Consider the following 24,332-nt stretch of genomic DNA (forward strand, 5'->3'; position numbering starts at 1 on the left):
GAACCCATAACCACAAAGGACTGGTTTATTATACAGCTGAACCCATAACCATAAAGGACTGGTTTATTATACAGCTGAACCCATAACCACAAAGGACTGGCTTATTATACAGCTGAACCCATAACCATAAAGGACTGGTTTATTATACAGCTGAACCCATAACCATAAAGGACTGGTTTATTATACAGCTGAACCCATAACCATAAAGGACTGGTTTATTATACAGCTGAACCCATAACCACAAAGGACTGGTTTATTATACAGCTGAACCCATAACCATAAAGGACTGGTTTATTATACAGCTGAACCCATAACCATAAAGGACTGGTTTATTATACAGCTGAACCCATAACCATAAAGGACTGGTTTATTATACAGCTGAACCCATAACCATAAAGGACTGGTTTATTATACAGCTGAACCCATAACCATAAAGGACTGGTTTATTATACAGCTGAACCCATAACCATAAAGGACTGGTTTATCCTGTACAGCTGAACCCATAACCATAAAGGACTGGTTTATTATACAGCTGAACCCATAACCATAAAGGACTGGTTTATCCTGTACAGCTGAACCCATAACCATAAAGGACTGGTTTATCCTGTACAGCTGAACCCATAACCATAAAGGACTGGTTTATTATACAGCTGAACCCATAACCATAAAGGACTGGTTTATTATACAGCTGAACCCATAACCATAAAGGACTGGTTTATTATACAGCTGAACCCATAACCATAAAGGACTGGTTTATTATACAGCTGAACCCATAACCATAAAGGACTGGTTTATCCTGTACAGCTGAACCCATAACCATAAAGGACTGGTTTATTATACAGCTGAACCCATAACCATAAAGGACTGGTTTATTATACAGCTGAACCCATAACCATAAAGGACTGGTTTATCCTGTACAGCTGAACCCATAACCACAAAGGACTGGTTTATTATACAGCTGAACCCATAACCATAAAGGACTGGTTTATCCTGTACAGCTGAACCCATAACCATAAAGGACTGGTTTATTATACAGCTGAACCCATAACCATAAAGGACTGGTTTATTATACAGCTGAACCCATAACCATAAAGGACTGGTTTATTATACAGCTGAACCCATAACCATAAAGGACTGGTTTATCCTGTACAGCTGAACCCATAACCATAAAGGACTGGTTTATCCTGTACAGCTGAACCCATAACCACAAAGGACTGGTTTATCCTGTACAGCTGAACCCATAACCATAAAGGACTGGTTTATCCTGTACAGCTGAACCCATAACCATAAAGGACTGGTTTATCCTGTACAGCTGAACCCATAACCATAAAGGACTGGTTTATCCTGTACAGCTGAACCCATAACCATAAAGGACTGGTTTATTATACAGCTGAACCCATAACCATAAAGGACTGGTTTATCCTGTACAGCTGAACCCATAACCATAAAGGACTGGTTTATCCTGTACAGCTGAACCCATAACCACAAAGGACTGGTTTATTATACAGCTGAACCCATAACCATAAAGGACTGGTTTATTATACAGCTGAACCCATAACCATAAAGGACTGGTTTATCCTGTACAGCTGAACCCATAACCATAAAGGACTGGTTTATCCTGTACAGCTGAACCCATAACCATAAAGGACTGGTTTATTATACAGCTGAACCCATAACCATAAAGGACTGGTTTATTATACAGCTGAACCCATAACCATTAAGGACTGGTTTATCCTGTACAGCTGAACCCATAACCATAAAGGACTGGTTTATCCTGTACAGCTGAACCCATAACCATAAAGGACTGGTTTATCCTGTACAGCTGAACCCATAACCACAAAGGACTGGTTTATCCTGTACAGCTGAACCCATAACCATAAAGGACTGGTTTATTATACAGCTGAACCCATAACCATAAAGGACTGGTTTATCCTGTACAGCTGAACCCATAACCACAAAGGACTGGTTTATCCTGTACAGCTGAACCCATAACCATAAAGGACTGGTTTATTATACAGCTGAACCCATAACCATAAAGGACTGGTTTATTATACAGCTGAACCCATAACCATAAAGGACTGGTTTATTATACAGCTGAACCCATAACCATAAAGGACTGGTTTATCCTGTACAGCTGAACCCATAACCATAAAGGACTGGTTTATCCTGTACAGCTGAACCCATAACCATAAAGGACTGGTTTATTATACAGCTGAACCCATAACCATAAAGGACTGGTTTATCCTGTACAGCTGAACCCATAACCATAAAGGACTGGTTTATTATACAGCTGAACCCATAACCATAAAGGACTGGTTTATTATACAGCTGAACCCATAACCATAAAGGACTGGTTTATCCTGTACAGCTGAACCCATAACCATAAAGGACTGGTTTATTATACAGCTGAACCCATAACCATAAAGGACTGGTTTATTATACAGCTGAACCCATAACCATAAAGGACTGGTTTATTATACAGCTGAACCCATAACCATAAAGGACTGGTTTATCCTGTACAGCTGAACCCATAACCATAAAGGACTGGTTTATCCTGTACAGCTGAACCCATAACCATAAAGGACTGGTTTATCCTGTACAGCTGAACCCATAACCATAAAGGACTGGTTTATTATACAGCTGAACCCATAACCATAAAGGACTGGTTTATCCTGTACAGCTGAACCCATAACCATAAAGGACTGGTTTATTATACAGCTGAACCCATAACCATAAAGGACTGGTTTATTATACAGCTGAACCCATAACCATAAAGGACTGGTTTATCCTGTACAGCTGAACCCATAACCATAAAGGACTGGTTTATTATACAGCTGAACCCATAACCATAAAGGACTGGTTTATTATACAGCTGAACCCATAACCATAAAGGACTGGTTTATCCTGTACAGCTGAACCCATAACCATAAAGGACTGGTTTATCCTGGACAGCTGAACCCATAACCACAAAGGACTGGTTTATTATACAGCTGAACCCATAACCATAAAGGACTGGTTTATTATACAGCTGAACCCATAACCATAAAGGACTGGTTTATTATACAGCTGAACCCATAACCATAAAGGACTGGTTTATTATACAGCTGAACCCATAACCATAAAGGACTGGTTTATTATACAGCTGAACCCATAACCATAAAGGACTGGTTTATTATACAGCTGAACCCATAACCATAAAGGACTGGTTTATCCTGTACAGCTGAACCCATAACCATAAAGGACTGGTTTATCCTGTACAGCTGAACCCATAACCATAAAGGACTGGTTTATTATACAGCTGAACCCATAACCATAAAGGACTGGTTTATTATACAGCTGAACCCATAACCATAAAGGACTGGTTTATCCTGTACAGCTGAACCCATAACCATAAAGGACTGGTTTATCCTGTACAGCTGAACCCATAACCACAAAGGACTGGTTTATTATACAGCTGAACCCATAACCATAAAGGACTGGTTTATTATACAGCTGAACCCATAACCATAAAGGACTGGTTTATTATACAGCTGAACCCATAACCATAAAGGACTGGTTTATTATACAGCTGAACCCATAACCATAAAGGACTGGTTTATTATACAGCTGAACCCATAACCATAAAGGACTGGTTTATCCTGTACAGCTGAACCCATAACCATAAAGGACTGGTTTATTATACAGCTGAACCCATAACCATAAAGGACTGGTTTATCCTGTACAGCTGAACCCATAACCATAAAGGACTGGTTTATTATACAGCTGAACCCATAACCATAAAGGACTGGTTTATCCTGTACAGCTGAACCCATAACCATAAAGGACTGGTTTATCCTGTACAGCTGAACCCATAACCATAAAGGACTGGTTTATCCTGTACAGCTGAACCCATAACCACAAAGGACTGGTTTATCCTGTACAGCTGAACCCATAACCATAAAGGACTGGTTTATCCTGTACAGCTGAACCCATAACCATAAAGGACTGGTTTATTATACAGCTGAACCCATAACCATAAAGGACTGGTTTATCCTGTACAGCTGAACCCATAACCATAAAGGACTGGTTTATCCTGTACAGCTGAACCCATAACCACAAAGGACTGGTTTATTATACAGCTGAACCCATAACCATTAAGGACTGGTTTATCCTGTACAGCTGAACCCATAACCATAAAGGACTGGTTTATCCTGTACAGCTGAACCCATAACCACAAAGGACTGGTTTATCCTGTACAGCTGAACCCATAACCATAAAGGACTGGTTTATTATACAGCTGAACCCATAACCATAAAGGACTGGTTTATCCTGTACAGCTGAACCCATAACCATAAAGGACTGGTTTATTATACAGCTGAACCCATAACCACAAAGGACTGGTTTATCCTGTACAGCTGAACCCATAACCATAAAGGACTGGTTTATTATACAGCTGAACCCATAACCATAAAGGACTGGTTTATCCTGTACAGCTGAACCCATAACCATAAAGGACTGGTTTATTATACAGCTGAACCCATAACCATAAAGGACTGGTTTATTATACAGCTGAACCCATAACCATAAAGGACTGGTTTATCCTGTACAGCTGAACCCATAACCATAAAGGACTGGTTTATTATACAGCTGAACCCATAACCACAAAGGACTGGTTTATCCTGTACAGCTGAACCCATAACCATAAAGGACTGGTTTATTATACAGCTGAACTCATAACCACAAAGGACTGGTTTATCCTGTACAGCTGAACCCATAACCACAAAGGACTGGTTTATTATACAGCTGAACCCATAACCACAAAGGACTGGTTTATCCTGTACAGCTGAACCCATAACCATAAAGGACTGGTTTATTATACAGCTGAACCCATAACCATAAAGGACTGGTTTATTATACAGCTGAACCCATAACCATAAAGGACTGGTTTATTATACAGCTGAACTCATAACCACAAAGGACTGGTTTATCCTGTACAGCTGAACCCATAACCACAAAGGACTGGTTTATTATACAGCTGAACCCATAACCACAAAGGACTGGTTTATCCTGTACAGCTGAACCCATAACCATAAAGGACTGGTTTATTATACAGCTGAACCCATAACCATAAAGGACTGGTTTATTATACAGCTGAACCCATAACCACAAAGGACTGGTTTATCCTGTACAGCTGAACCCATAACCACAAAGGACTGGTTTATCCTGTACAGCTGAACCCATAACCACAAAGGACTGGTTTATTATACAGCTGAACCCATAACCACAAAGGACTGGTTTATCCTGTACAGCTGAACCCATAACCACAAAGGACTGGTTTATTATACAGCTGAACCCATAACCATAAAGGACTGGTTTATCCTGTACAGCTGAACCCATAACCACAAAGGACTGGTTTATTATACAGCTGAACCCATAACCATAAAGGACTGGTTTATTATACAGCTGAACCCATAACCATAAAGGACTGGTTTATCCTGTACAGCTGAACCCATAACCATAAAGGACTGGTTTATTATACAGCTGAACCCATAACCATAAAGGACTGGTTTATTATACAGCTGAACCCATAACCATAAAGGACTGGTTTATCCTGTACAGCTGAACCCATAACCACAAAGGACTGGTTTATCCTGTACAGCTGAACCCATAACCATAAAGGACTGGTTTATTATACAGCTGAACCCATAACCATAAAGGACTGGTTTATCCTGTACAGCTGAACCCATAACCATAAAGGACTGGTTTATCCTGTACAGCTGAACCCATAACCATAAAGGACTGGTTTATTATACAGCTGAACCCATAACCATAAAGGACTGGTTTATTATACAGCTGAACCCATAACCATAAAGGACTGGTTTATCCTGTACAGCTGAACCCATAACCATAAAGGACTGGTTTATTATACAGCTGAACCCATAACCATAAAGGACTGGTTTATTATACAGCTGAACCCATAACCATAAAGGACTGGTTTATCCTGTACAGCTGAACCCATAACCATAAAGGACTGGTTTATTATACAGCTGAACTCATAACCACAAAGGACTGGTTTATCCTGTACAGCTGAACCCATAACCACAAAGGACTGGTTTATTATACAGCTGAACCCATAACCATAAAGGACTGGTTTATTATACAGCTGAACCCATAACCATAAAGGACTGGTTTATTATACAGCTGAACCCATAACCATAAAGGACTGGTTTATTATACAGCTGAACTCATAACCACAAAGGACTGGTTTATCCTGTACAGCTGAACCCATAACCACAAAGGACTGGTTTATCCTGTACAGCTGAACCCATAACCACAAAGGACTGGTTTATCCTGTACAGCTGAACCCATAACCATAAAGGACTGGTTTATTATACAGCTGAACCCATAACCACAAAGGACTGGTTTATTATACAGCTGAACCCATAACCACAAAGGACTGGTTTATCCTGTACAGCTGAACCCATAACCATAAAGGACTGGTTTATTATACAGCTGAACCCATAACCATAAAGGACTGGTTTATTATACAGCTGAACCCATAACCATAAAGGACTGGTTTATCCTGTACAGCTGAACCCATAACCATAAAGGACTGGTTTATTATACAGCTGAACCCATAACCATAAAGGACTGGTTTATCCTGTACAGCTGAACCCATAACCATAAAGGACTGGTTTATCCTGTACAGCTGAACCCATAACCACAAAGGACTGGTTTATTATACAGCTGAACCCATAACCATAAAGGACTGGTTTATTATACAGCTGAACCCATAACCATAAAGGACTGGTTTATCCTGTACAGCTGAACCCATAACCATAAAGGACTGGTTTATCCTGTACAGCTGAACCCATAACCATAAAGGACTGGTTTATTATACAGCTGAACCCATAACCACAAAGGACTGGTTTATCCTGTACAGCTGAACCCATAACCACAAAGGACTGGTTTATCCTGTACAGCTGAACCCATAACCATAAAGGACTGGTTTATTATACAGCTGAACCCATAACCATAAAGGACTGGTTTATCCTGTACAGCTGAACCCATAACCATAAAGGACTGGTTTATCCTGTACAGCTGAACCCATAACCATAAAGGACTGGTTTATCCTGTACAGCTGAACCCATAACCATAAAGGACTGGTTTATCCTGTACAGCTGAACCCATAACCATAAAGGACTGGTTTATCCTGTACAGCTGAACCCATAACCATAAAGGACTGGTTTATCCTGTACAGCTGAACCCATAACCATAAAGGACTGGTTTATCCTGTACAGCTGAACCCATAACCATAAAGGACTGGTTTATTATACAGCTGAACCCATAACCATAAAGGACTGGTTTATCCTGTACAGCTGAACCCATAACCATAAAGGACTGGTTTATTATACAGCTGAACCCATAACCACAAAGGACTGGTTTATCCTGTACAGCTGAACCCATAACCATAAAGGACTGGTTTATCCTGTACAGCTGAACCCATAACCATAAAGGACTGGTTTATCCTGTACAGCTGAACCCATAACCATAAAGGACTGGTTTATCCTGTACAGCTGAACCCATAACCATAAAGGACTGGTTTATCCTGTACAGCTGAACCCATAACCATAAAGGACTGGTTTATCCTGTACAGCTGAACCCATAACCATAAAGGACTGGTTTATCCTGTACAGCTGAACCCATAACCACAAAGGACTGGTTTATCCTGTACAGCTGAACCCATAACCATAAAGGACTGGTTTATTATACAGCTGAACCCATAACCATAAAGGACTGGTTTATCCTGTACAGCTGAACCCATAACCATAAAGGACTGGTTTATCCTGTACAGCTGAACCCATAACCATAAAGGACTGGTTTATCCTGTACAGCTGAACCCATAACCACAAAGGACTGGTTTATCCTGTACAGCTGAACCCATAACCATAAAGGACTGGTTTATTATACAGCTGAACCCATAACCATAAAGGACTGGTTTATCCTGTACAGCTGAACCCATAACCATAAAGGACTGGTTTATCCTGTACAGCTGAACCCATAACCACAAAGGACTGGTTTATCCTGTACAGCTGAACCCATAACCATAAAGGACTGGTTTATTATACAGCTGAACCCATAACCATAAAGGACTGGTTTATCCTGTACAGCTGAACCCATAACCACAAAGGACTGGTTTATCCTGTACAGCTGAACCCATAACCATAAAGGACTGGTTTATCCTGTACAGCTGAACCCATAACCATAAAGGACTGGTTTATTATACAGCTGAACCCATAACCATAAAGGACTGGTTTATCCTGTACAGCTGAACCCATAACCATAAAGGACTGGTTTATTATACAGCTGAACCCATAACCACAAAGGACTGGTTTATCCTGTACAGCTGAACCCATAACCATAAAGGACTGGTTTATTATACAGCTGAACCCATAACCATAAAGGACTGGTTTATTATACAGCTGAACCCATAACCATAAAGGACTGGTTTATCCTGTACAGCTGAACCCATAACCACAAAGGACTGGTTTATCCTGTACAGCTGAACCCATAACCACAAAGGACTGGTTTATCCTGTACAGCTGAACCCATAACCATAAAGGACTGGTTTATTATACAGCTGAACCCATAACCATAAAGGACTGGTTTATCCTGTACAGCTGAACCCATAACCATAAAGGACTGGTTTATTATACAGCTGAACCCATAACCACAAAGGACTGGTTTATCCTGTACAGCTGAACCCATAACCATAAAGGACTGGTTTATTATACAGCTGAACCCATAACCATAAAGGACTGGTTTATTATACAGCTGAACCCATAACCACAAAGGACTGGTTTATTATACAGCTGAACCCATAACCACAAAGGACTGGTTTATTATACAGCTGAACCCATAACCATAAAGGACTGGTTTATTATACAGCTGAACCCATAACCATAAAGGACTGGTTTATTATACAGCTGAACCCATAACCATAAAGGACTGGTTTATCCTGTACAGCTGAACCCATAACCATAAAGGACTGGTTTATTATACAGCTGAACCCATAACCATAAAGGACTGGTTTATTATACAGCTGAACCCATAACCATAAAGGACTGGTTTATTATACAGCTGAACCCATAACCACAAAGGACTGGTTTATCCTGTACAGCTGAACCCATAACCACAAAGGACTGGTTTATCCTGTACAGCTGAACCCATAACCATAAAGGACTGGTTTATTATACAGCTGAACCCATAACCATAAAGGACTGGTTTATTATACAGCTGAACCCATAACCACAAAGGACTGGTTTATCCTGTACAGCTGAACCCATAACCACAAAGGACTGGTTTATCCTGTACAGCTGAACCCATAACCATAAAGGACTGGTTTATTATACAGCTGAACCCATAACCATAAAGGACTGGTTTATTATACAGCTGAACCCATAACCATAAAGGACTGGTTTATTATACAGCTGAACCCATAACCATAAAGGACTGGTTTATTATACAGCTGAACCCATAACCACAAAGGACTGGTTTATCCTGTACAGCTGAACCCATAACCACAAAGGACTGGTTTATCCTGTACAGCTGAACCCATAACCATAAAGGACTGGTTTATCCTGTACAGCTGAACCCATAACCACAAAGGACTGGTTTATTATACAGCTGAACCCATAACCATAAAGGACTGGTTTATTATACAGCTGAACCCATAACCATAAAGGACTGGTTTATTATACAGCTGAACCCATAACCACAAAGGACTGGTTTATTATACAGCTGAACCCATAACCATAAAGGACTGGTTTATCCTGTACAGCTGAACCCATAACCACAAAGGACTGGTTTATCCTGTACAGCTGAACCCATAACCATAAAGGACTGGTTTATCCTGTACAGCTGAACCCATAACCATAAAGGACTGGTTTATCCTGTACAGCTGAACCCATAACCATAAAGGACTGGTTTATTATACAGCTGAACCCATAACCATAAAGGACTGGTTTATTATACAGCTGAACCCATAACCATAAAGGACTGGTTTATCCTGTACAGCTGAACCCATAACCATAAAGGACTGGTTTATCCTGTACAGCTGAACCCATAACCATAAAGGACTGGTTTATTATACAGCTGAACCCATAACCATAAAGGACTGGTTTATTATACAGCTGAACCCATAACCATAAAGGACTGGTTTATCCTGTACAGCTGAACCCATAACCACAAAGGACTGGTTTATTATACAGCTGAACCCATAACCACAAAGGACTGGTTTATTATACAGCTGAACCCATAACCATAAAGGACTGGTTTATTATACAGCTGAACCCATAACCATAAAGGACTGGTTTATCCTGTACAGCTGAACCCATAACCATAAAGGACTGGTTTATTATACAGCTGAACCCATAACCACAAAGGACTGGTTTATCCTGTACAGCTGAACCCATAACCATAAAGGACTGGTTTATTATACAGCTGAACCCATAACCATAAAGGACTGGTTTATTATACAGCTGAACCCATAACCACAAAGGACTGGTTTATCCCATAAAGGAGGACCACTGTAGAAGACAAAATGTCAAAGTAGTGTCGTTCCGTGACATCAATAAATGTGAAGACTGTTATTTTATCAAATCAATTCTCTGTGTAATTATTATTACGTGATTAAACTAATCATTTAAACTTTAATTAACTAGGAAGTCGGGGGCACCACGGGAAAATTTTTTAAGAGACTATTTCCCAAATCGACAAGATGTTTTCATATCTTATCAAAACAATCGCTTAACGTATTGTATCGCATCAGTTCTCATTACTGAACATCGCAAACCTCAGATATCTGCACAAACCCTCGCATAAATAATGAATCAGCGATATACAAATTGGTTAAAGTATTTATTTACTAACTAACTAATCCAAGTCACAGAATAACATGAAAACACAGTCACGAGAATTTTCAATCCCAAAATGATGATAACTCAACTATTTTATAGCTTTGACCAAATCCCCAAGGTTTGTAAGTCCCTGGTTTAAAAAATAATTCGGCAAAGTCTCAGATTCTGCAAAAGGTTAATTCATTATTCGGAGAGCGCCCTGAAGTCAAAAATGAGAACACAGTCATTTTATAAACACACACACTACTACATTCATAGATAACTACACTCATAGAAATGGCTAATATCTTACATGAACTACGGCTCAATCGAAAATAAATGACATATTTACGAGTGTTGATGCCTTGCTCTGTGGTCGCCGGTTACTCTTGCTGGAGAGTCAATCGACAAAGGCTTTGGTTGTGTTATAATGGATACGTTAGGCGTACCCATGGTTGTCGCATAGAATACTGTAGGTGTTTTGGCGGTTGTCGGGATTCTTGTCCTAGGCTTCGTACATTTCTGGCTTCAGACTGGTAGTTTGATGGCCTAGGACTTCTTACTTCTGTAGTGAATCGATAGTCTCAGAGTTTAACTTCTTGGTGACTGGGGGGCAGTATTGAGTAGCTTGGATGAATAAGGTGCCCAAAGTAGCTGCCTGCTACTTAGCCATAAAAGCTAGAATATGCATATAATTAGTATATTTGGATAGAAAACACTCTGAAGTTTCTACAACTGTTTGAATGATGTCTGTGAGTATAACAGAACTCATATGCGAAAACCTGAAGACAAATCCAACCAGGAAGTGGGAAATCTGAGGTTGGTCATTTCTCAACACATTCCCTATTGAAGATACAGTGGGATATTGATCACGTTGCACTTCCTAAGGCATCCACTAGATGTCAACAGTCTTTAGAAACTTGTTTGAGGCTTCTACTGTAAAGGAGGGGCTCGTAAGGGCTATTTGAGTCAGTGGTCTGGCAGAGTGCCACAAGCTTGTGACGCTCGTTCACGTGAGAGGTAGCTCGCGTTCCATTGCATTTCTACAGACAAAGGAATTCTCTGGTTGGAACATTATTGAAGTTTTATGTTAAAAACATCCTTAAGATTGATTCTATACATCGTTTGACATGTTTCTATGGACTGTAACGGAACTTTTTGACATTTCGTCTGCTCCTAGTGAACGCGCTTCGTGACTTTGGATTTGTTTCCAAAACACGCTAACAAAAGTAGCTATTTGGACATAAATGATGGACATTATCGAACAAATCAAACATTTATTGTGGAACTGTGATTCCTGGGAGTGCATTCTGATGAAGATCATCAAAGGTAAGTGAATATTTATAATGTTATTTCTGACTAATGTTGACTATCCAATATGGCGGATATCTATTTGGCTTGTTTGGTCTCTGAGCGCTGTAGTCACATTATTGCATGGTTTGCTTTCTACTTAAAAAAAATTGAAATCTGACACAGCGGTTGCATTTAGGAGAAGTTTATCTAAAGTTCCATGTATAATAGTTGTATCTTTCATCAATGTTTATTATGAGTATTTCTGTGAATTGATGTGGCTCTCTGCAAAATCGTCGCATGTTTTAGAAATACTGAACATAACACGCCTATGTAAAATAAGATTTTTGGATATAAAGATGCACTTTATCGAACAAAACATACATGTATTGTGTAACATGAAGTCATCTGATGAAGATCATGAAAGGTTAGTGATTAATTTGATCTATATTCCTGTTTTTTGTGACACCTCTCTTTGGCTGGAAAAATGGCTGTGTTTTTCTGTGACTTGGTGGTGACCTAACAATCGTTTGTGGAGCTTTCGCCGTAAAGCATTTTTGAAATCAGACACTGCGGCTGGATTAACGAGAATTGTATCTTTAAAATGGTGTAAAATACTTGTATGCTTGAGGAATTTTAATTATGACATTTTTGTTGTTTTGAATTTGGTGCCCTGCACTTTCACTGCCTGTTGGCAGAGTGGGACGCTACCGTCCCGAATATCCCAGAGAGGTGAACCATTTCCAGCCGTGTAGCCAATGCTCCACACTGTATAGTCTTGTCCTTTGGTAGAGTTGTCGTGCCAACCATTTCAACTTGTAGCTGCCGCTTCATATTTTCGGTCTTAGAAATTCACCATTTGCAACCTTAGCTTACGTTTGCGTGGTCTGATGTAAATTTCTGTCAGAAGTGGGTTTTATATACTTCTGAGAACAGGGTGGTCCATGCGCCACCATAATGTCTATGCTCACGTGACCGTGGCCCCTTATTTGGTTAACTTGACATGAAAACCCATATTTTATCATATAGAAGGTTGACATCACAATACATCTTTTCACAAATAGTTTCATGTTTAATTACATACGTTTCACAATATGTAGATGGAACCCCCATAATTCAGAAGTGGAACACAACCACAGACACAGTAATGACTGTTTCCTGTCCTTCATGAGATCGTCAAATAAAACACACTCGTCATGACTGTCCCTTAAGTGTCCACAGACCACTCCCACATTCTCAAAAATGTAAATATTGTTTAATTATTCAAACTTTTGATTGTCCAAGGGTCTCTCCGTGTTCCACGGTTTACATTCCAATCTCGAACACTACAGGCCATAGGGGCACCGTATTTGATGACCGACCATAAAACAGACAACTTCCCGCTCTCCCCCCTCTACGAGAGAGACCCACTGTAACCTGATCCTTCAGATCGCCACAGGAGAGTCATGACATTCCCCCTCTACGAGAGAGACCCACTGTAACCTGATCCTTCAGATCATCACAGGAGAGTCATGACATTCCCCCTCTACGAGAGACCCACTGTAACCTGATCCTTCAGATCATCACAGGTAGCGGATTTGTGGAAAACGGCCCAAAATGCCTTAGACTCTAGCCACACACCGACACACCCACCAACTGGAGCAAACCAAAATGTACCTCATAGTCTGTTCAAGAACATACAAGAAAATGTTGGTAATAGTGTTATTCAGTACAAACTCTTCCACAACGTTCAATCAAATTGAACACACCCCTGTTCAATACCCTGAAACCCCTTCAATTTACAGACAAGCTCTCCCCTGATTGGTCGCTACACACCTCCATCAATGAAGGTCTACAGTAGGTTCAACAGCACTCTGTAAGGTAGCACCATGGTGTAGCCGGAGGACAGCTGGCTTCCGTCCTCCTCTTGGTACACTGGCTTCAAAATAAAACCTAGGAGGCTCATGGTTTTCACCCCCTTCCATAGATTTACACAGAAATTATGACAACTTCCGGAGGACGTCCTCCAACATTTCAGAGCTCTTGCAGCATTAACTGACATGTTGTTGACCCAATCAAAGGATGAGAGAATGAATTTAGTACTGAAAGCATAAGCTACAGGTAGCTAACACTGCAGTGCACAAAATATGGTGAGTAGGTGACTCAAAGAGAGAAAGACACAATAGTTGAAATTTTTTTTACAAATAATTTATTCAAAAATTAAGGAGAAGCGAAAACTAGCTATATTTCATAGTATGTTTTTTACTTTCACTTAATAGTGAATGCAGCTAGCTAGTTTAGCCTACTAGTTTAGCCTACTCAGGCTCAAACAGAGAGGGATGCTAAGTTAGCTAGCTGGCTATCCAACAGAGAGGGATGCTAAGTTAGCTAGCTGGCTATCCAACACTGGAACTCTTCCAAGTCAAGGTAAGCTTTTGGTTTTACTCATTTATTGCACTATAAAGCTACTGCATGATTGTAGCAGGTTTACTAACGTGTTAGTCTTATTAGTTGTGTTGACTACCACGTTACCTTAGCTATTATGGTGACAATGATATAGGCTGTGTGTAGCGGTTATGATGTAGTTTGGCTTGGAAAGGTTTTTTCTCCTGGTCACATAGAGCTGATGTGTTGTGCACTGAAGTCCACAAATGAAGGGAAAAGGTGAGAAGTGGAGAGCTAGCTAGTTTAGCCTACTAGTTTAGCCTACTCAGGCTCAAACAGAGAGGGTTGCTAAGTTAGCTAGCTGGCTATCCAACAGAGAGGGATGCTAAGTTAGCTAGCTGGCTATCCAACAGAGAGGGATGCTAAGTTAGCTAGCTGGCTGTCCAACAGAGAGGGATGCTAAGTTAGCTAGCTGGCTATCCAACAGAGAGGGATGCTAAGTTAGCTAGCTGGCTATCCAACAGAGAGGGATGCTAAGTTAGCTAGCTGGCTATCCAACACTGGAACTCTTCCAAGTCAAGGAGCGCGTAGACGGGAGTAAGAATTATACCATGAGAAAAGGGATCATGCTGTTTGTATGTGGCTGCTATGAAAGTGAACTGTGTGCGCGGGTGATCAGGGGTGTGTTTATCCCAATGATTCTGTTGAAAAACGTTACGAAACGGGGATAAACATACCTGTATTTCAAAATTCAAATTTCTGTAAGTACATAGATGTACATAATCAATGTCCACTAGTGGCTAACACAGTAAAAAAAAAAAATCTATTTCATTTGAATTCAGATAAAAATGTTGCATTAATCAAATGTGTGTAACAATCAGCACCTGTGTTCTCTCTCTAACATGGTGGAATAATACTGACGGGAACATTCATGAGGTCGTGAATGTTTTCCATGTTTACAACGTTATCAGAACATCACCACAGTCAGCACCTGTGTTCTCTCTCTAACATGGTGGAATAATACTGACGGGAACATTCATGAGGTCGTGAATGTTTTCCCATGTTAACAACGTGGGAACATCACCACAGTTTCATAGATCTTTAGCTTGGAGACTAGAACACAAATTAACTAAATGAAACCAAAACAACTACGTTTCTTGAGGTTTTAAGGTTAGAATCAAGAAATACACACAATATGCAATTAATAATTTACATTTTAAAATATCTAAATCATGTCATTAATAACATCTAAGGGTTCTAACATGTATCCAATCTATCAAAGTGTAGAATCAAAATTATAATCTGATTTTAGACATAATCCTGTCTCAGACACTAAACAGGTCTATTCTAGAGAACGATTTAATATCAACAATATGGTTTAATGTGACATAAAACAACAGTCAAACATCAGTCAGAACACTGTGACTCATCAGAACACTGTGACTCATCAGAACACGGTGACTCATCAGAACACAGTGACTCATCAGAACACAGTGACTCATCAGAACACTGCCTGTAGATACCATGTATCTAGAGAAAAAAACAAAAACAGGCCTATTGTTGATTAAGATTTCATATCAACAATATGATTTAATGTGGCATAAAACAAGTCAAACATAAGTCAGAACACAGTGACTCATCAGAACACTGCCTGTCTATTCTATCATGTGATTTCAGGTCCTCTGGGAAGATGTCTTTCCACAATTAGGTTCCCTAACTAGAACTCTTTACAAACTTCCTCCCCTGTGTGTGTGTATGTTCCTTTTCAGGCTCCCTAACTAGGTAAAACTCTTTCCACACTGGGAACAACTGGGTGATTTCTCCCAAGTGTCCTCTCATGATCTTATAGTTTCCCTAAATTGGTCAAATCTTTTCCACTGCGACCATGGTAAGATGTGTGTGTGTCCTCTCATGCTCCTTAAGGTTATTTAACAACCTGAAATTCATTAGGCAATGGGAACATGAGTAAGGCTTCACTCCAGAGTGTATTCTCTTCTTATGTTTGTTCAGGCTCCCTAAATGGGTAAAATCATTTCCGCATAGGGAACAATGGTAAGGTTTCTCCCCGGTGTGTGTCCTCTCATGTGATTTTTGGTCCTGTGATCTAGAAAACCTCTTTCCACAATGGGTACAGGGGTAAGGCTTTTCTCCTGAGTGTACTCTATTATGTTTGTTCAGGCTCCCTAACTGCGTAAAACACTTGTCACAATGAGAGCAGTGGAGAAGTTTCTCCCCTGTGTGTGTCCTCTCGTGTGACTTTAGTTCCTGTGATCGTGAAAATCTCTTTCCACACTGGGAACATTGGTAAGTCTTTTCTTCAGTGTGTTTCCTTTCATGCTCTTTTCGGTAAGCTAATTGGGTAAAACTCTTTTCACACAGGGAGCAATGGTAAGGTTTCTCTCCTGTGTGTGTCCTCTCATGCTCCTTCAGCTTATCTAACAACCTAAATTTCTTTCCACAGTGGGAACAATGGTAAGGCTTTTCTCCTGTGTGTATTCGATTATGTTTGTTCAGGCTCCATAACTGGGTAAAACACTTTCCACACTGGGAGCAGAGAAAAGGCCTTTCCCCTGTGTGTGTCCTCTGATGTATTTTTAGGTTCTGTGATCGTGGAAATCTCTTTCCACACTGGGAGCAGTGGAAAGGCTTGTGTCCTGTGTGTGCCCTCTCATGCTCTTTTAGGTTCCATGACAACGTGAAACTCTTATTACACTGGGAGCAGTTGAGTCGTCTCACTGGTTTGGGAGTCTCTGGGTCTGGTTCCTCTGAAGGACTCTTACTGCTGTCAGAGTGACAGACTGGTCTCTCTCCTGCCAAAGACAGAGTATTTGGTTAAAACAGAGAGACCTGGATGAAACCTCCACATGATAAAACTGTCTTCCTATAAGGTTTAATCTAGACTAGATCCTTCATTATTAAACAGTACACTTGGAACATGAATGCCGATTGGTTAATAGCCATTAGTTATTCACAATACTACTCGGGTAATGGCGGTTACCAGTTCCATTTGAATCATTCCTACACATCCACTGTCTCACAGCCCAGCCAGGCAATTCATCAACTAATCTCCACTGTCCCACAGCCCTGCCAGGAAATGTATCAACTAATCTCCACTGTCTCACAGCCCAGCCAGGCAATTTATAAACTAATCTCCACTGGAAAAATGAAACTCAACATTATTACCCCTAGTCCAGCATTTAGTTTGTAACAGATGGGACTTGTTCTGAACCTTGTTATCTGACCTCTGACCTCTGAATTTTGTATAGGTACAGACAATATGTATAGAACCTATTCTGGTTTATTCTTCAATAGAAATGTATGAAAATACACTGCTCCAAAAAAATAAAGGGAACACTTAAACAACACAATGTAACTCCAAGTCAATCACACTTCTGTGAAATCCAACTGTCCACTTAGGAAGCAACACTGATTGACAATAAATGTCACATGCTGTTGTGCAAATGGAATAGACAACAGGTGGAAATTATAGGCAATTAGCAAGACACTCCCAATAAAGGAGTGGTTCTGCAGGTGGTGACCACAGACCACTTCTCAGTTCCTATGCTTCCTGGCTGATGTTTTGGTCACTTTTGAATGCTGGCGGGTGCTTTCACTCTAGAGGTAGCATGAGACGGAGTCTACAACCCACACAAGTGGCTCAGGTAGTGCAGCTCATCCAGGATGGCACATCAATGCAAGCTGTGGCAAGAAGGTTTGCGGTGTCTGTCAGCGTAGTGTCCAGAGCATGGAGGCGCTACCAGGAGACAGGCCAGTACATCAGGAGACGTGGAGACCGTAGGAGGGCAACAACCCAGCAGCAGGACCGCTACCTCCGCATTTGTGCAAGGAGGAGCACTGCCAGAGCCCTGCAAAATGACCTCCAGCAGGCCACAAATGTGCATGTGTCTGCTCAAACGGTCAGAAACAGACTCCATGAGGGTGGTATGAGGGCCCGACGTCCACAGGTGGGGGTTGTGCTTACAGCCCAACACCGTGCAGGACGTTTGGCTTTTGCCAGAGAACACCAAGATTGACAAATTCGCCACTGGCGCCCTGTGCTCTTCACAGATGAAAGCAGGTTCACACTGAGCACGTGACAGACGTGACGGAGTCTGGAGACGCCGTGGAGAACGTTCTGCTGCCTGCAACATTCTCCAGCATGACCGGTTTGGCGGTGGGTCAGTCATGGTGTGGGGTGGCATTTCTTTGGGGGACCGCACAGCCCTCCATGTGCTCGCCAGAGGTAGCCTGACTGCCATTAGGTACCGAGATGAGATCCTCAGACCACTTGTGAGACCATATGCTGGTGCGGTTGGCCCTGGGTTCCTCCTAATGCAAGACAATGCTAGACCTCATGTGGCTGGAGTGTGTCAGCAGTTCCTGCAAGAGGAAGGCATTGATGCTATGGACTGGCCCGCCCGTTCCCCAGACCTGAATCCAATTGAGCACATCTGGGACATCATGTCTCGCTCCATCCACCAACTCCACATTGCACCACACTGTCCAGGAGTTGGCGGATGCTTTAGTCCGGGTCTGGGAGGAGATCCCTCAGGAGACCATCCGCCACCTCATCAGGAGCATGCCCAGGCGTTGTAGGGAAGTGATACAGGCACATGAAGGCCACACACACTACTGAGCCTCATTTTGACTTGTTTTAAAGGACATTACATCAAAGTTGGATCAGCCTGTAGTGTGGTTTTCCACTTTAATTTTTTAGTGTCACTCCAAATCCAGACCTCCATGGGTTGATAAATTTGATTTCCATTGATAATTTCTATGTGATTTTGTTGTCAGTGCATTCAACTATGTATATTTCTTTCATTCAGATCTAGGAGGTGTTATTTTAGTGTTCGCTTTATTTTTTTGAGCAGTGTTATATAAATTCCTGTGGAAGTTGGAACTAAAGTTAGACTAATTTGGGATCGTCTGTGATGAGACCATTAATATTTAATTGTTGAATTGTATTATTTTTTTAAGAGTGGTCTTTATCTAACCTGAAAAAACCAAGATGAATTTTGTTCATCCTCCTCTAGCCACTTCTTCCCAGATCTGACAAAGGTTCCCTCTGCTTTCAGTTTATACAGATCATCCAACTGGTGTTGTAGCTCAAACAGATTTGTCCTCCTCTGAGAGCCTTTCAACAGACTTTGGAACGAGACAGGTGATCTTTGGAATTATACTTTCTTCTTCAACTCTCGTCTTGGCAACAATATTCCCATATATTCTTAAATATTTTCCAACCTCATATTTAAAAGGCTGCTAGGATATGAACACAGTAGCACAGACTACATCCATATGACGTTGAGAAATAGTGCATTGTGGGAAGTTTAGAAAATACCCTGGAAATAAGTTAATAAATATGTAATAACGCAAAAACATAACTGTTTTTTCTTAATAGGTAACCAAATCGTGACGACAACTAGCTTACTAATAAGTCTTTAACCACACAGTGTTGTTACATTGGTGAGTAAAAACTCTTCCCTAATTTCTTCTAATTTCTTCCTACGCTTTAACATGTCTGAAAATAAAATATACATATACATCAAATATACATTCTCAACTGCGTCACTCCAGTCAGCAGACATTTTAAGTTTCTAAAATCCCTTATGGGAAAAACGATTGGAATCATTCCCCTGTTTGACCCTGAGGTTTATGGGTACTATGACTCCTACTGTGGTACTTTATGTGAGCCATTCAATATGTGACAGAGATGAAAATCTCCTCTAGGATGGGATGCTAACATGACCAGGATGGGTTGATAACATGACCAGGATGGGTTAATAACATGACCAGGATGGGATGATAACATGACCAGGATGGGATGTTAACATGACCAGGATGGGATGTTAACATGACCAGGATGGGATGTTAACATGACCAGGATGGGGTGTTAACATGACCAGGATGGGGTGTTAATATGACCAGGATGGGGTGTTAATATGACCAGGATGGGGTGTTAATATGACCAGGATGGGGTGTTAATATGACCAAAATGGATTGTTAACATGACCCATGTTAACATGACCAGGATGGGTTGTTAACATGACCAGGATGGGTTGTTAACATGACCAGGATGGGTTGTTAACATGACCAGGATGGGTTGTTAACATGACCAGGATGGGTTGTTAACATGACCAGGATGGGTTGTTAACATGACCAGGATGGGTTGTTAACATGACCAGGATGGGTTGTTAACATGACCAGGATGGGTTGTTAACATGACCAGGATGGGTTGTTAACATGACCAGGATGGGTTGTTAACATGACCAGGATGGGTTGTTAACATGACCAGGATGGGTTGTTAACATGACCAGGATGGGTTGTTAACATGACCAGGATGGGTTGTTAACATGACCAGGATGGGGTGTTAATATGACCAAAATGGATTGTTAACATGACCCATGTTAACATGACCAGGATGGGTTGTTAACATGACCAGGATGGGTTGTTAACATGACCAGGATGGGTTGTTAACATGACCAGGATGGGTTGTTAACATGACCAGGATGGGTTGTTAACATGACCAGGATGGGTTGTTAACATGACCAGGATGGGTTGTTAACATGACCAGGATGGGTTGTTAACATGACCAGGATGGGTTGTTAACATGACCAGGATGGGATGATAACATGACCAGGATGGGATGTTAACATGACCAGGATGGGATGTTAATATGACCAGGATGGGGTGTTAATATGACCAGGATGGGGTGTTAATATGACCAGGATGGGGTGTTAATATGACCAAAATGGATTGTTAACATGACCCATGTTAACATGACCAGGATGGGTTGTTAACATGACCAGGATGGGTTGTTAACATGACCAGGATGGGTTGTTAACATGACCAGGATGGGTTGTTAACATGACCAGGATGGGTTGTTAACATGACCAGGAGGGGTTGTTAACATGACCAGGAGGGGTTGTTAACATGACCAGGAGGGGTTGTTAACATGACCAGGAGGGGTTGTTAACATGACCAGGAGGGGTTGTTAACATGACCAGGAGGGGTTGTTAACATGACCAGGAGGGGTTGTTAACATGACCAGGAGGGGTTGATAACATGACCAGGAGGGGTTGATAACATGACCAGGAGGGGTTGATAACATGACCAGGAGGGGTTGTTAACATGACCAGGATGGGTTGTTAACATGACCAGGATGGGTTGTTAACATGACCAGGATGGGTTGTTAACATGACCAGGATGGGTTGTTAATATGACCAGGATGGGTTAATAACATGACCAGGATGGGTTAATAACATGACCAGGATGGGTTAATAACATGACCAGGATGGGTTAATAACATGACCAGGATGGGTTAACATGACCAGGATGGGTTAACATGACCAGGATGGGTTAATAACATGACCAGGACCAGGATGGGTTGATAACATGACCAGGATGGGTTGTTAATATGACCAGGATGGGTTAATAACATATCCAGGATGGGTTGTTAATGTGACCAGGATGGGTTAATAACATGACCAGGACCAGGATGGGTTGTTAACATGACCAGGATGGGTTGTTAACATGACCAGGATGGGTTGTTAATATGACCAGGATGGGTTGATAATATGACCAGGATGGGTTGATATGACCAGGATGGGTTAATAACATGACCAGGATGGGTTAATAACATGACCAGGATGGGTTAATAACATGACCAGGACCAGGATGGGTTAATAACATGACCAGGATGGGTTGATAACATGACCAGGACGGGTTGTTAACATGACCAGGACGGGTTGATAACATGACCAGGACGGGTTGATAACATGACCAGGACGGGTTGATAACATGACCAGGACGGGTTGATAACATGACCAGGACGGGTTGTTAACATGACCAGGATGGTTTGTTAACATGACCAGGATGGGTTGTTAACATGACCAGGATGGGTTGTTAACATGACCAGGATGGGTTGTTAACATGACCAGGATGGGTTGTTAACATGACCAGGATGGGTTGTTAACATGACCAGGATGGGTTGTCAACATGACCAGGATGGGTTAATAACATGACCAGGATGGGTTAATAACATGACCAGGATGGGTTAATAACATGACCAGGATGGGTTAATAACATGACCAGGATGGGTTGTTAATATGACCAGGATGGGTTAATAACATGACCAGGACCAGGATGGGTTGATAACATGACCAGGATGGGGTATTAACATGACCAGGATGGGTTAATAACATGACCAAGATGGGTTAATAACATGACCAGGATGGGTTAATAACATGACCAGGATGGGTTGTTAACATGACCAGGATGGGTTGTTAACATGACCAGGATGGGTTAATAACAGGATGGGTTAATAACAGGATGGGTTAATAACATGACCAGGATGGGTTGTTAACATGACCAGGATGGGTTGTCAATATGATGATACACCACCACCACCCAGTATATAGATGATACACACCACCCAGTATATAGATGATACACACCACCACCACCCAGTATATAGATGATACACCACCACCCAGTAAATAGATGCTACACACCACCACCACCCAATATAGATGATACACACCACCACCCCCACCCAGTATATAGATGATACACACCACCACCCAGTAAATAGATGATACACCACCACCCAGTAAATAGATGATACACCACCACCCAGTAAATAGATGCTACACACCTCCACCACCCAATATATAGATGATACACCACCACCACCACCCAATATATAGATGATACACCACCACCACCCAGTAAATAGATGCTACACACCACCACCACCACCCAGTATATAGATGCTACACACCACCACCCAGTATATAGATGCTACACACCACCACCCAGTATATAGATGCTACACACCACCACCCAGTATATAGATGCTACACACCACCACCCAGTATATAGATGCTACACACCACCACCCAGTATATAGATGCTACACACCACCACCCAGTATATAGATGCTACACACCACCACCCAGTATATAGATGCTACACACCACCACCCAGTATATAGATGCTACACACCACCACCCAGTATAGATGCTACACACCACCACCCAGTATATAGATGCTACACACCACCACCCAGTATATAGATGCTACACCACCACCACCCAGTATATAGATGCTACACCACCCAGTATATAGATGATACACACCACCACCACCACCCAGTATATAGATACACACCACCCAGTATATAGATGATACACACCACCCAGTATATAGATGATACACACCACCACCACCACCCAGTGTATAGATACACCACCACCCAGTATATAGATGATACACCACCACCCAGTATATAGATGGTACACCACCACCCAGTATATAGATGGTACACCACCACCCAGTATATAGATGGTACACCACCACCCAGTATATAGATGGTACACCACCACCCAGTGTATAGATGGTACACCACCACCCAGTATATAGATGGTACACCACCACCCAGTATATAGATGGTACACCACCACCCAGTATATAGATGGTACACCACCACCCAGTATATAGATGGTACACCACCACCCAGTATATAGATGGTACACCACCACCCAGTATATAGATGGTACACCACCACCCAGTATATAGATGGTACACCACCACCCAGTATATAGATGGTACACCACCACCCAGTATATAGATGGTACACCACCACCCAGTATATAGATGGTACACCACCACCCAGTATATAGATGCTACACCACCACCCAGTATATAGATGCTACACAATCTGGGTTAGGGTTTGGCTGGGGTAGGCCGTAATTGACCACCACCACCACCCAGTATAAAGATGCTACACAATCTGGGTTAGGG

The 24,332-nt window shown here is 41.5% G+C and overlaps 1 protein-coding gene across 2 annotated transcripts in view; it reads right to left on the reverse strand.

Annotated features, from left to right (window-relative positions):
• Positions 1–24,332, reverse strand: part of LOC116371432 (zinc finger protein 568-like) — a 43,284-nt gene that overhangs the window by 12,800 nt on the left and 6,152 nt on the right. Inside the window, exon 2 of one of the 2 annotated variants that reach the window (XM_031820301.1) lies at positions 14,326–17,341. The exons of the other annotated variant lie outside the window; for it this stretch is intronic. Coding sequence (XP_031676161.1) covers positions 16,395–17,341 — 947 coding nt within the window. The 3' untranslated portion in view covers positions 14,326–16,394. Of the gene's footprint in view, positions 1–14,325; positions 17,342–24,332 lie in introns of those variants that run through there. 2 annotated transcript variants of the gene reach the window in all.

The sequence above is a fragment of the Oncorhynchus kisutch genome, unplaced genomic scaffold (genome assembly GCF_002021735.2).
Source record: "Oncorhynchus kisutch isolate 150728-3 unplaced genomic scaffold, Okis_V2 scaffold3219, whole genome shotgun sequence".
Classification (NCBI taxonomy): domain Eukaryota; kingdom Metazoa; phylum Chordata; class Actinopteri; order Salmoniformes; family Salmonidae; genus Oncorhynchus; species Oncorhynchus kisutch.